We start from the raw sequence: 16,364 nt of genomic DNA on the forward strand, positions 1-16,364 counted from the left end.
AAGAAAGGGTGAAGAGGATAGGGGAGGGTTGGATACATGAAAATCGAAACCCTTCTAAAACGACCTGAATCATCCAACCGTTCTGGGGAAAGAGGGTCATCAGGTGAGAGTGAAGTCTATGAGACGGCAACCCACCGTTAGCATGGCCACAGGCAGTGTGTTAAACACGTCAACGTTTGGCACTTGAAGGCTTAAAGGTGGTGAAACTTGATGTTTTGCATCCATAGTAACTCAGTCTCCTAACATAATTAGGCGGCTGTCTTCTGGTATTGGGTTGGAATCTATATCGAGTACTCGACAGTAAAGATCCCTTATGGCTTTGACGGATTGTTCCAAAAAGCCGGAGATGGTTGTGCAGCAAGTTGGAGTGCTGCCTGCCTCGTAACTTCTTCAATCTTTCCTCCAAAGAGTTAAGGGGACCCAAACGAGTTCGTCCTGAAAGCCAGACATGGGTGCGGCTTAAAAGACGTGGAACACAGGCAGGCGTCACGTCTGATCAACACATTCGTCATGGAGTAATGTATCGCTCTATTGACAACCCGAGCAATTTGGTCTGTCGCTTCCCTGGCGGGGTCATTAACTCACACAAGCGATATGACAGAGACAAAGTGCATTTAGTGCAAACTAGGAACGTCTCATGAGTGTCTTCTCTAGCCTTGCACTTCTTATACTTGTACATTTGGCCACCATTATGATTGAAACGACCCAAAAATAAACACACAATTGCATAAATAACAATACAGCATGTAAATAATATGCTATTATCAAACGTTACTAAGGAAACTATTACACACTGGCGTGCTAAGTTGTGATTGACATTTACACATGTTTAAGAATATGGTGGTCGCCATTTTTGTATAATGATTCTTAAAGGACTAAGTCTGTATCTGAGAAATTCATCCAAAATTTGGAGAAAATATAAAAATAAACACATACAACCTGTGTAGTAATGATCAAATTACAGAATAACTGAATAATTAGACTGTTGCTGCTGATAATTTTCTTTGAAATAGGCTTGGAATATTCAAGTGGGAAATTCATGCAACAAAACTGACAAGCTTTAAAAACTGGGGACACCTGGCAAAGGCAAGGGAAATAATTGTCAAGAGTTATTGCCCTTGTCTATATAACGGGGGGGGGTGAGGGTAATATTTACATCGGGTTGGATTGGGAGGTAGTAGGCTTATATCCCTAATATTAATGTGATTGGGTGTTGTATTTAAAGGTGTAAGTAATTTTTTTTTAGAAAAAAGTCAAGTAGATTGATTTAGAATAATGCTATAAATATTGCAACATGTTTAGCAATATAATTAAATACATATACATGTAACTGTTGATGGGATGAATGAAAACACAAATGTACTAAATGTTTGAAGATTTTTACTTCTATCACATCATCAGCAGTATTTTAGTAAATAGATATTGTACTATGGCATTTCATTAATCTTGTACTGAATTTCTAGATGAAAAAGTGCTATGATCAAATGCATGAAATAATGTTATGCATATACTTTTTGTATGACACATGAAGCATGTAAAGATTATGTATAATTTTGATACATGTAATGCTATGAGTGACACAAATATTTACACCAAATCTTTCAAATACATCACTGGAAAATATTTATAATTAAAAATTATGGGTAAAAAAAAGTAATGCAGAAATATGTTACAATATAAAAACATTAATCAACATAATTGGAAGAAAATTATTTTTGACTAGGCAAAAACTTTGTTGAAAAAATATGCATGTGATGTAAGCTTTCTTTGACGTATTGTTGCATCAACAACTTTGTTCTAATTTTAGAAAACAATGTTTCTATATGAACCATGTGACGTAACTGACACTAGCAGTCATGCACCAAGGCTAACAAAAAATGTACCTTCATGTATACCATGTCTGACAACAAAATGTACCTTCATGTACAGTCTGACAACAAAATGTACCTTCATGTACACTAAGCCTGGCAGAACAAAATATACCCTCCAGTACACCAGTGATGAGATAAGCATCAAATCTGGCCAAGTTTTATATTTTTAAAAAAGACAGAAAAAAGATTGAAAAACTAACAGCACACAAGAAAACATAACACAGACTACAATTTTTGCATACTGTTTTTTTTAGAATTGCAATCAAAAAAAGCATTTAAAATACATCTGTCCCACTTTTAAGAGCAATACAACATGACAGGCAAAAAATTACACCAAAAACATGACAATAAAAAGGCTGGATTTGCTGCAGTCTGGAGGTATACTTTCATTTTAAAAGTCATGTACCATTGTTGAACAGGCATTCAAAGTTTGACAAACTATCAAGACCCCAAATTTGGGGACTGGGTTTAGAGGTAAGACTGAGAAAATGTTAATTAGACACAGACTGCAAAAATGTTCAAATTGTTTGAAGAAATGCAGAAAATACTTAAAACATCTCATGGTTGTGTACAAGTTGTCATTCATCAGATCTGCCATAGCATAATGAGCCTGCAGATTAGGTTCTATTTTGTTTATTCTACTGATTACTCCAAACAAATGGCAAAGACCCAGATCTGCTGGTGAATTATGGGACAATATATCTGGTTCTGTGAAGTTTGCAGTTCGACTTGTCTTATGAGCAAGTATATATATATATATATATATATATATATATATATATATATATATATATATATATATATATATATATATATATATATATGATAATCAATTTAGTCAAATCTTGGAATAATATGAAAACACTTACTCCAATCAGACTTTCATACCTTTCAGGAAGACAAACAATTAGTTACAAATTCCATAATTTTTCAAAATATAAAATATCCGAGTTTATCCTGACATAATGTGCATACTCAGTTCATACATGACAAATAAATGGGATACAGTTCATACTATATCTTGACCCACCTTCCTCAGTGATTCCATTAATTAAATTAAACTGAGGTGCAGTTTTCTTTATTTTTCCAGCAGGAGTACAAGTAAAGTAGTAGGTAGAGAATCAGAAAGGGTTTCAGCCAATGATTAAAAAGCCCTAAAGGATTGTACAAATCTATTCCAAAACAAACTCTTTCTTTCAGATCAATTTTCAAGGTCATTTTGCATGACTTTGTCTTTCAAATAAAACCTTTAAGTGATAAAATGTATTCTAGATTAGTACAAAAGTGAATTAACTGCTTAATATTACATAGCAAAACATGATATTTGAATGTAGTCATAATTACAAAATGCCATGCCAATAAGAAACACAGTGCTTTGCACCATAAATTGTATGAAATAACTCAAATTGAAACAGAATAATAAATAATTATTTAAACAGTATCTACAACTTTTAGGATAATCATAAACACAGACCAATACATTTCAAGACCAAACAAAGGCATCAAACAGGTACAATGACAAATTCTGTTGTTAATGAAACAAAATCTGTATAGCTCTCTGCAGTTCTTCAAAGGACTAGAAATGTGTTCAATGAAAACGTATGTCCAACTATATTACCTGAAATGACCAGGATGCAAAACACTACTGACATGTGATGGACTGATGGATGCATAATTGGAATAGAGTAACACGATGTTCACCTTGGCTGAGGCAACCAGAGCAACACTACTTTCAAACTGGTGAGGCAACCAGAGCAACACTATTTTCAAATTGGTGAGGTATACTCTTTATGGGAAGATTTTATATTTACAGAGAACAAGAAATTCACATGTTTAAAGCGTTTTTAGCTGGGTGCAACTCTGCAATTACATATTTAATGCAAATGATTTCCATAGGGTAAAATTTTCTTAATTCAAAACCAGGCATGTTATAAAGATCAAGTCTTGATTTAGAACACCTCCTTGGTCCAACAAAAGCCAGATATAATTTTATCTGAAAAGATTTAAATTCAAGAGTTGAGTTATGTTGTTGAAATCCAGAGGACAGAAACAAAGTCATCAATTAGGGTCCTCATCAATTACCTATGTCTTTAAACGGCAAAATATAATCACCTTTTTTAATGTCCATAAACCTGGACAAAGAAATGATTCCAACCAAAACTGTCTGAAAAATTAGGGTTGGCATGGGAGTGAGGTATGATTGACCCCTACTTTTGTTACTAGAGTTGGCCATGTAATGATTACATGTCCAACGTAGATATGTCAGAATCATATATATATAAATTGATGTTAACATTTTTTTATATAGGTGTTTCCAAGCAAGAAAATACCTACATTAATACAGCTGTTTGTCAGTATCAATTATGTTCAAGTTCAACTATTATGTATGCCATGTATGGCCATCTCAATGTGTACAAGATTACACAGCTGTCATGTATGCCATGTATGACCATCTCAATGTGTAAAAGATTACACAGTTGTCATGTATGCCATGTATGACCATCTCAATGTGTAAAAGATTACACAGTTGTCATGTATGCCATGTATGACCATCTCAATGTGTAAAAGATTACACAGTTGTCATGTATGCCATGTATGACCATCTCAACATGTACAAGATTACACAGCTATCCTGTATGCCATGTATGAACATGGCAATGTGTACAAGATTACACAGCTGACATGTATGCCACGTATGACCATCTCAATGTGTACAAGATTACACAGCTGTCATGTATGCCATGTATGACCATCTCAATGTGTACAAGATTACACAGCTGTCATGTATGCCATGTATGACCATCTCAATGTGTACAAGATTACACAGTTGTCCTGTATGCCATGTATTACCATCTCAATGTGTACAAGATTATACAGCTTAATCCACATATGACAGAAACTAGTCTTCAAAAATCCCAGGGCTACTACTTCTTTATTCAAATTTCCACTTTAATGGCCCCTAGTATAACAAGATGTGACGTGATATGCCATTATTATACAGGCTGAAAAATTTGCCAATCTGTGATTGGGTTGTAATGAGCCAAAAATAAAAAGCAGCATGACTAGTTGACATGAGGTGTGTATTATGGCCAGTGTTGTCAGCACAAGGCGTGTGTATTATGGCATATTGTCAACATGAGGTGTGTGTATTATGGTATGTGTTGTCAACATAAGGTGTCTGTATTATAGTATGTTATGTCTAAATGAGGTGTGTGAATCATGGCAGTGTCTTGTTATTATTACAATGCAAATATGCTGACGTCTCGGTGGATTGGATGACATTGAGTAAGGTCAACAAAAACATCATTGTCCGCCAGTCTCTTTCTTTTGATGAAACATCTTTTAATTATAAATATGCCAAACCTAACATTCACCTAAATTGAAAGAAATATATTAACTTGACCAATTAGTGTGGGATTTCCAACAGGATAGGGGCCCCGAGTGGCCGAGTGGTCTAAAGCGCTCTTCGTTACGGATCACTGCCATCTCACCTCTGTCTGCGGCGGTTCGAGTCTAAGATTCAGCCAATGTGGGCATGTGAGAAAGCTTGCCAGTAGCTTCTCGTGGGTCGGTGGTTCTTTCCGGGTTTTTCCGGGTTCTTCCTCCACCATTAATACTGGCCGCCATGTATAGCCTATCGTGCTGAAAAATGGCGTTAAACCCCACAACAACAACAACAACAAACAGGATAACTGTCAGGTGGCTGTAAAGATTAAATGTTACACAAATTCAGCAATGCACTAAGATTCTTTTATTCGTGTGATTAATTATATCTTTTAGATAATAGGGTTAATGTGTACATGTTATATGACATTTTACAATAAAACTGAGCATCAGAAACATAACTTACATGGAACCGACCACCAAAATCAAATAGTCATGACATGGTTTGCACTGGACAGATTCAAAATATTTTTCATGTTTAATTAAATAATACTGCGAATTAAATTTAATGCATACCACTTTTTAAAAATATTTATTCTTTTTAGCAAAAAATGTTATGGTTTGTCAACGTGGATGGTATGTCAAAAAAAAGGATCTTCTTATTCAACTCATAGAAATTTCTCTTTATCGTATCTATCAAAAAGTATTAACATGGAAATGATGATATAAAAATTGAAGAGATTGCAAGGTTCAGGCATTTTTCCAAGCGAGACAAGTGTAAACTATATTTGCTAATTATTAAATGGAGGCTTCTGAAAGTCTTTAAAAGATGCATATATCTATTTGGTTTTATTTTTTTAAATACTGGTGCTGCTTTGGAAGCAAAATACCATTCTGTGTATTCATGTAAACAGCAACTTAAGATGAAGAATAAAATTAACAAGCAGGTCTGTACAAAAATTTAACGAGCATAGAAAATTTGTTCAGAGTGAAAACCTAAGGTCTGCAAAAATTCTAAGTGTCCATGGGCTTTGGGTAAAGGTGGTATGCAGAAATTTCCCTACATATCAAAATGTAAATTGTAGTTATCCTAAGAAAAACTTTTCTGCAGGTTCTTCAAGTATAAAACTGGATGGCTTAACACTGGAATTTTTACGGTTCAAGGTGGATATACTGCACAGGATCATACATGGAACAATGTAATACATAGAAAAAACAGAAATGGCCTCAACATACCCTTTTCCCAGACCCAGATCTGCCATCACATAATGCAAAAAGTAGATCCAAGTCTATGCAGTTAGTTGTTGTTGTTGTTGTTGTATGGTTTAACGCCATTTTTCAGCACAAGATAGGCTATACATGGCGGCCAGTATAATTGGTGAAGGAAGAACCCTGGAAAACCCCGGGAAGAACCACCAACCCACGAGAAGCTACTGGCAGGCCTTCTCACGTACCCACGTTAGCCGAGCCTGAGACTCGAACTCACGCAGACAGAGGTGAGATGGCAGTGATCCGTAACAGTGAGCGCTTTAGACCACTCGGCCACTCGGGGCCCCCAGTTTGTTAGAAGGAATCAGCAGAATGTACAACATAGACCGTGATGTGCCAGTGTAGTATGCAACAGCAGATTAGGGTATATGTTGTTTGAAGGCGGACTTGAATAATAAGTAACTTTATTTACTATATCTATGATACTGTCTTAAAATATACAACGTTTTTCTTGATAAAAGGAACTTTAAAGATTATTTTTGGTAGAGCATTTAAGGAAAAAACACTCTTGGTTATTTTGTACCTTAACTGCTAATATGTCACCCACATATGACAGCTTATATTTTCTATTCAAAATGTATAAAAGATGGACAATGAGACTGACACTGAAATTAATTTGTCTGATTAATTTTCTTCTTTATGAAAGATTGATTTTCTGCATCCATTTATACAAGAAACTGGTAAAATGAAAACTAAAACTGTACAGTATTGCTAATTGCCAATATAACATGCAGAGACCAGGTCTGCTAGTGTAAAGGTAGTATTGGTTCACTGAGCAAGTATACCCTTGATAAATAGTTTTAGAGAGTTTGGCACACCTTTCTTATGGAAAAAGACAAAATCTATGTAACATAGGTGTATATAATATTAATGTGAAACATTGCATATAAAATCAATGCCACATATCTATACACATTATTACAATACATCATCACAATTAATGACATAAATGCAAGTTGTCTTTAACACAGCAGACTGAAAATGAGATCATCAGATCTATTCTGTATTATTTGATACGAGCATAAAAGTCAGCTATCTGACATCTGATATAAGCCAACTATCTGACATCTGATAAAAGCATATAAGCCAACTATATGACATCTAATAAAAGCATAAAAGCCAACTATCTAACATCTGATATAAGCATATAAGCCAACTATCTGACATCTGATAAAACCATAAGAGCCAACTATCTGACATCTGATATAAGTTTATAAGCCAACTATCTGACATCTGATATAAGCATATAAGCCAACAATCTGACAGCTGATATAAGCATAAAAGCCAACTATCTGAATCTGATATAAGCATATAAGCCAACTATCTGACATCTGATATAAGCATATAAGCCAACAATCTGACAGCTGATATAAGCATAAAAGCCAACTATCTGAATCTGATATAAGCATATAAGCCAACTATATGACATCTGATATAAGCAAATAAGCTAACTATCTGACATCTGATAAAACCATAAGAGCCAACTATCTGACATCTGATATAAGCATATAAGCCAACAATCTGACAGCTGATATAAGCATAAAAGCCAACTATCTGAATCTGATATAAGCATATAAGCCAACTATCTGACATCTGATATAAGCATATAAGCCAACAATCTGACAGCTGATATAAGCATAAAAGCCAACTATCTGAATCTGATATAAGCATATAAGCCAACTATATGACATCTGATATAAGCAAATAAGCTAACTATCTGACATCTGATAAAACCATAAGAGTCAACTATCTGACATCTGATATAAGCATATAAGCCAACTATCTGACATCTGATATAAGCATATAAGCCAACAATCTGACCGCTGATATAAGCATAAAAGCCAACTATCTGAATCTGATATAAGCATATAAGCCAACTATCTGACATCTGATATAAGCATATAAGCCAACAATCTGACAGCTGATATAAGCATAAAAGCCAACTATCTGAATCTGATATAAGCATATAAGCCAACTATATGACATCTGATATAAGCAAATAAGCTAACTATCTGACATCTGATAAAACCATAAGAGCCAACTATCTGACATCTGATATAAGCATATAAGCCAACTATCTGACATCTGATATAAGCATATAAGCCAACTATCTGACATCTGATATAAGCATATAAGCCAACTATCTGACATCTGATATAAGCATATAAGCCAACTATCTGACATCTGAAATAAGCATATAAGCCAACTATCTGACATCTGATATAAGCATATAAGCCAACTATCTGACATCTGATATAAGCATATAAGCCAACTATATGACATCTGATATAAGCAAATAAGCTAACTATCTGACATCTGATATAAGCATATAAGCCAACTATCTGACAGCTGATATAAGCATATAAGCCAACTATCTGACATCTGATATAAGCATATAAGCCAACTATCTGACATCTGATATAAGCATATAAGCCAACTATCTGACATCTGATATAAGCATATAAGCCAACTATCTGACATCTGATATAAGCATATAAGCCAACTATATGACATCTGATATAAGCAAATAAGCTAACTATCTGACATCTGATAAAACCATAAGAGCCAACTATCTGACATCTGATATAAGCATATAAGCCAACTATCTGAGTCTGATATAAGCATATAAGCAGACTACCTGACATTTGCTCTTCAGCATTGTCATTTTCATTGGCATAATTTCTCCTACATGTATATCCCCATTGTGGATAATTAAGTGACTGACTGAATGGATTTTTTTATGGCACTTTCAACCCATTATTGGCTATATCATGCCAAGGAAACGGGAGCTAAGTGCTGTTCCAGTGGACACATTGAGGCATCCAAACCAAGTGATCTGGGCAAGCATCAAACCCACAACCCTTGGATTATGAATGCGACACTGTACCAACAGAGCAACTGCAGCTACATCACTGTGGATGACGATGCATTTTTTCTGTAAATTGGGGGCGAATGAAACTTGAGCTCATAATTAAATCAACAGCAAAGACCGTAGACCCAGATTTGCTGCTGCATAATACACCTGCAGATCTGGGTCTATGCAGCTTACTAATACTAATTAGTATAACAAACTAAATAGACCTTGGAATGCCAGTGCATTATGCCACAGCAGACCAAGGTCTATGTTTGCAATTGAGTCCGACTTATACAGGAATATATAGAGCAAATAGTAAAGGCACTAAAAGCTGTTTTATGTTTGTTCTGGTTAAGAATTTGTTCACGTTTAAAATATTAACATTCACTGCTCAGCTCAAAATTAAGTGGCCGTTATATTATAACGTCAACGATATGACATCGTATTTTACCTAAGCATCAAAATTAAGTGGCTGTTACATTATAACGTCAATGATATGTCATCGTATTTTACCTAAATATCAAAATGCTACGAACTCTCACAGAGATTCCTTGTAAAATGATAATGGCTGCAAATTCTGCCTCTATTGAAAAAACAAATAAGAAAAATGTATATTGAACTTTAGAAACTGCAATAAGAGTCATGTGAAAGATAAAGTTAACAAAAAGTATACCAAACATTGAAAATTTTCATTGATTCACAAACTGCCACAAACTGATTGTGGAAGTTTCCAGCTGCATAAAAACATTAGTGATCTCAAGAACTGTACCATATTTAAACATCTGCATGCCAACATACACTTTTCTGTAAGAACTTCTGGGGTAGGCCTGGCAGTGTTATAAAATTTGCCACTAATTTCACCAAATGATTATTTTCTCACCAGTTAGAATTTTTGTTTGCCAGCACTGAAATCATTCTGCAGATTATTTTATCTTTCATAATTTATTTTGATGCAAACATTTCACCAACTGTATAGTTCTTGTTTGCCAGGTCAATATTCTGTTCTCAAAATGCACAATTGGCAATCAACAGGATAACTCCTTTATTTGATAAGAAAAAATGTACATCTTCAGCCTGTATAAATTGGATAAATTTTTAAGAGTCATTCAGCTTTCATTCTGTGCACAAGTAGTAAAAGGGTTCTTTTTCCCATATGTCATACGCAGTGATTCTCACTTGGGGACAGATATTCAACCAAGCATAATCCACACAAATGCATACCAACCCTTACATTTTTTTACATTCGCCAATGTAAACTATCTTCCAAACTTTACAGCATGCTCTTTCTACCTATTCTACTATATCCTGAAACAAAGTTCTTCTGAATTACAAAGGCATAATTACTCGTTTGCTTGGAGCCAGGTGAGAATAAAAAATTACTAATTTAATAAATGTCCAGCCCACAATATGGGATATCATCCATAACACCTTACATAATAAGTAAGAATGGCCATAGCAATATTACATGTAAAATGTTGAAAACTGCATAATGTATAACAACGATATCACTTCATAATTTTTTTCATTATAAAATTACTTGCAGCAACTGACAATTGGTACATGTACCACCAGCCACAGCAGTAGTAGTAGTAGTAGTCAGAGTAACAGCAGTAGTAGTTAAGTTCTGTTAGTACTGCTACAGCAACAGTTTATTGAAAAAAATCGTCAAAAATTCAGACATAACAAGGGTAATATTTTTTTGTAATATTTTACAAAATATGGGGTTTTTGTTCACGGACATCATGAAATTGATTTAACACAAGAATCTTCTGGATCTCTATGCAACATGGCTTTTTGAAGCTACAAAGTGGAAATGAAAATGTGACACACTGTATAAATGACTATCCATTTAAGTAGATTAGTGATAACAGGATGACTAATGGCAGCTTTAAAAAGTGTTGGACCTCCAAGCAGCACCATTTTTACTTAAGGACCAACTAGACCTTGGGATGAATGTGTTGATTTCTGGTAATGCTCCCAGAAATTTAGAAGGAGTAATGATAACAAACTTGTACTAATATATGGATGACAGAACAGAAAATAGACCACGATATCAGCTCCTCTGGTAGAGCCAAAAATCACCTGTATATTAACTTGAATGTATACAAATACTGTAATAAAGTCAAACAGTAAAATTACTTAATTGTACAACATAAAAATTGCAACGTAAGTGATTGAAGCCCTATAAATAACTTTTCTGAGCTCAAATCAGACATCTTGATTTTAATACACAAACAAAAAATATTCTTTGAAAATTGGACCTGTGCAACATGTTGGTTTTTTTAAAAGTTCTGTTATGATAATATGTATGATTATATCTTACAATGGGAAAATGGTCATCTAAATGAAAAATAAGGTCACCCTAGTCCTGATCCAAGACAATTATACCATAAAAAAAACTGTCGCATTCCTGAGGATTATCATCTTCGACAAGAAATATTAAGTGCCAACACTGTTGGGAATTTGCAGGGGTTAAAAGTTCTATGGTTCGATATCTGGTCCTACTTTTTTTAATTTGGTCCAACAAAGTCACGTTGGTGATTGCATAATGTTCTCCACAGTACTGGATGAATTTATCGAAGGTGAATACTCAGATCTTAAGATAAACCATCTTGCCCTCCAATTTCTCAATGTATTTTGATAAACTGCAGCCAACAATGCATACAATGACATGCTGAATACCACTATAAGCTGGGCAGACACGTGCCTGCAGATCTGTGTCCTTGCAGTTTGCCTGCAGAACAAACAAATAAACCCTGATTTGCCAGTGCATTATGTGACCACAGATCAGGGTCTATTTTCTATTCAATAGGATCTGACTTATACAGGGGTATATATGGTATATTTCTGATTTACATCAACAACTGACATGCCTGACACTTCCATGGAAATCACTAGTGCTTAACAAAGCCAACACTGATGAGTGTCTTGCCTTTGTTTAATATCTAACCTCAACATAAATTAACACCTGTCAACGAGAGCTTCCTTCATATAGTTAGATTATCAATGAATATACAGTAAACCCAGGTTATTCAGAATTCCAAAGGATACCAAACCAAAAATCATACTGCAACAACCAAATTTAATTACAAGAGACCTCATTTATTGTTAAGTCCACCTTTAATTAGCTAGATAGTAAAACTGTTAAACATACTCCGAAAACATTAACACTGACCTTCATCAAAAAAGGTGTGGACATGTGTACAGATGGATGAATGTACATACAGGTATGGACAGTCAAGGTCACCAAAGTAATTACTATGTCAAGATCTTGCCAAGATAGGCATAACAAAAATGAAAGAAAAATGTTACACAAAAGAGCTGAAGGGTCTCTGCAATATAATTTGTAAAAATTATTCCCTCCTCAATTGTAAAGTAGAAATGGAACTTGCCTATTATTCTGGTCTTCATATTTGATGGCATGTGTGTAATACAAGATTTTCGGATTGGTTCACTGTCAAACAGTTAACAAGTCTCTAAAACTGAGAATCAAGGTCAAAGTATTCCACCTGGTAGACTATTGACTGTCTTCCATGGTATAAATGTTAAACACATTCATTTATCTATGTTTAATGACTGAACAAAATAAAAGTATACCATTTATACACTCATACTTATTTTTGCTTAAAAGAGCTATCTCAAAATTTTATATATACATCTTCATGAGCATCGAAACAATGGTAAAATTTGCCAACAAAAATAATCACCATGACTTGACAATTACACATACAGGAACAAATAAAATGCACAACAAATTTAACACATATGCAACACATAAAGACTATATACTTTCCCCAAGTACACTTGCATAAAACATACTCCTCCATTTTCCCCCAAGTCCACACATATCCAGAGACACCACATCCTTAATTGAAGATTTCCGACTGTACTTTTACAAAATGAATGATGCTGCACAGTATCAGATATTATTCAACTGATGTATCCATCCCACCAAAATATTTTATATTTCTTTTGTTATTGAACACTCTCTAACATCAATGTCTTAAACAAGAATTGGTAGTACTTGTAAGTTATGATCCAGTTCATTTAACGTGAAACCCAGTCCAGTACTTATAATTAAACTGTATACTTTGCTGACCCAGTTTATATGACCTGTATAGAAGAAACTTGGTAATGCTAACCAAGTAAAATTTTGATATATAATTAGCATTTGATTAACACTTAAGAATCATGTAAGCGCAATAATTATAATTTGACTTGAAAGATTATAGTCTCAATGTACATAGTTTGAATATAGTGTATGCCAGCATACTTGATCAGCCAGCAAACAATATAATTTTATTTAACTGTTTATTTATTCACAAGCTAATACATGTTAAATTTGTCCAAACCTTATACCAGCCAACTGTATAAGCTTCTAAATCTATTTTATTTAGGCCGTCATCAATATCCAAGGGAGGTAATGCTTAAATACTTGGAGCTAACAACAATAATGGTACTGATTGCATGGCACCTTATACATGGTGATTTTGTCTTCAAACTAAGTTGATAATGTCTCAATCATGGAGGTCATAACTACACACCAAGCAAGACTATTATTCTCTGTGCACTGTTAACTATGATCAGATGAATGATGCATTCCATCCAAGTCTTCCTTAGACATCATTGCTGTAATACACAACATATGACTATAAGAACACATGACTAACCAATAAAATCTTCATTCACAATTCCATCACTGCCCTTTACAGCAAGTTGTTTCCCTTTGTGACACATCATCTTAAATAGGACCACACTCACACCTTCTGGTCTGAACTAGCACTTCCATTCACAGAGTGATCCTGTTGGGTTTGTCCGCATTCTCAAAGAAAATGGCAATATTTCATGTCTTAGACTTTTTGCCTCCAAACAGGGACCAGACTTTCTTTTTCTGCTGCTTCTGTCTGTGTATATTCCGAGGCAATGTAGCATCAGCAGGATAGTCTTTCAAAATGTCTTTATGCAATAGCAGTGGCATCGGATTTGCACTTCTACTTGTACCTTGCTTGTCTGTAATTACAATAAAGAGTACTGTTATTCATTTCTACTTGTACCTTGCTTATCTGTAATTACAATAAAGAGTACTGTTATTCATTTCTACTTGTACCTTCCTTGTCTGTAATTACAATGAGTACTGTTATTCATTTCTACTTGTACCTTGCTTTTCTGTAATTTCAATAAAGAGTACTGTTATTCACATCTACTTGTATCTTGCTTGTCAGCAATTATAAAAAAAGAGTACTGTTACTCTGATAATTCTGTATTATCGAGTAAGACTTGGACGAAGCTCATCATATTGATCATCCGAGTGTCTGATTGTCTTTTCCATCTCTTCACAGTCAATGTGCAAGTTTTTAACTTTCTAGTTAAATGCAGTCTCAACAAAAAGGGGAACTTTTGTTTGTTTACAAAATGTCAATACTATACTGTAAGCTCATTTTAATCACGTAAATTCATCGGATTCAATCAGACTCAAAACCCCATCTCCTGACTTTATCCAACAGAATGTTGAAACCGTCAACCTCAAAATTTATCTAAGATATTATTATTCTGCTGATACAAAATACTGTTGGAATGTATAATTTACAATTTTGAGTCTGGAGTCTTCGAGAAAATGACAAGCATGGCATAAGTGTGTTGCATATCTGCCATAACACAATGTGTCACATAAATAACAAGATTTATGACACCTTACACCCCCTCACACACACACACACACACATTAGTAATGTGATTTATGACACCTTACACCCCCTCACACACACACACACGTTAGTAATGTGATTTATGACACCTTACACCCCCTCACACACACACAGACACGTTAGTAATGTGATTTATGACACCTTACACCCCCTCACAACACACACACGTTAGTGATGTGATTTATGACACCTTACACCCCCTCACACACACACACACATTAGTAATGTGATTTATGACACCTTACACCCCCTCACACACACACACACGTTAGTAATGTGATTTATGACACCTTACACCCCCTCACACACACACACACACGTTAGTAATGTGATTTATGACACCTTACACCCCCTCACACACACACACACACGTTAGTAATGTGATTTATGACACCTTACACCCCCTCACACACACACACACACGTTAGTAATGTGATTTATGACACCTTACACCCCCTCACACACACACACATGTTAGTAATGTGATTTATGACACCATACACCCCTCACACACACACACACACGTTAGTAATGTGATTTATGACACCTTACACCCCCTCACACACACACACACACATTAGTAATGTGATTTGTGACACCTTACACCCCCTCACACACACACACACGTTAGTAATGTGATTTATGACACCTTACACCCCCTCACACACACACACACACGTTAGTAATGTGATTTATGACACCTTACACCCCCTCACACACACACACGTTAGTAATGTGATTTATGACACCTTACACCCCCTCACACACACACACACACACGTTAGTAATGTGATTTATGACACCTTACACCCCCTCACACACAAACACACGTTAGTAATGTGATTTATGACACCTTACACCCCCTCACACACACACACACGTTAGTAATGTGAAAAAACACGATTTTCATAAATCTTAGCCCCAAAGTTTCTTCAACAACAAAGAAGACCCTATATTTCTTGACCACTGCAATATATACCTTAATCATTGTCTTCTATAGCATGTGTAAACAGTAAACGCTCAAAGCTCAGCTATACCTAACCTCAGGACATACAGCTGATATGAGACAATTAAAAGTTAAGGTGGTCAGAGATAAACAACCACCTTTTACAGATTACTTATTGGATAACAACAGCTAGGGTCAACTGTCGTGTCAAATTCTCCCCTGGGAGAGTCCATTTAGCTAATTTGCATAGCAAAAGTACACAAAAGTAGAATAACCCAATTTGTCTGAGTGTACATCAAAAGACATGCTGAAGAACAGATGGTATTACACGTCAC

At 35.0% G+C, this 16,364-nt stretch overlaps 1 protein-coding gene across 1 annotated transcript in view; it reads right to left on the reverse strand.

Moving 5' to 3' along the window:
- Window positions 1-1,363: 1,363 nt before the first annotated feature.
- The window catches only part of LOC149798603 (uncharacterized), a 270,356-nt gene continuing 255,355 nt past the window's right edge, over window positions 1,364-16,364 (reverse strand). Inside the window, exon 18 of the mRNA XM_089957271.1 lies at window positions 1,364-14,388. Coding sequence (XP_089813397.1) covers window positions 14,222-14,388 — 167 coding nt within the window. The 3' untranslated portion in view covers window positions 1,364-14,221. The remainder of the gene's footprint in view (window positions 14,389-16,364) is intronic.

This window comes from Sinohyriopsis cumingii, chromosome 5 (assembly GCF_028554795.1).
Source record: "Sinohyriopsis cumingii isolate HCF-2022 chromosome 5, ASM2855479v2, whole genome shotgun sequence".
Classification (NCBI taxonomy): Eukaryota; Metazoa; Mollusca; class Bivalvia; order Unionida; family Unionidae; genus Sinohyriopsis; species Sinohyriopsis cumingii.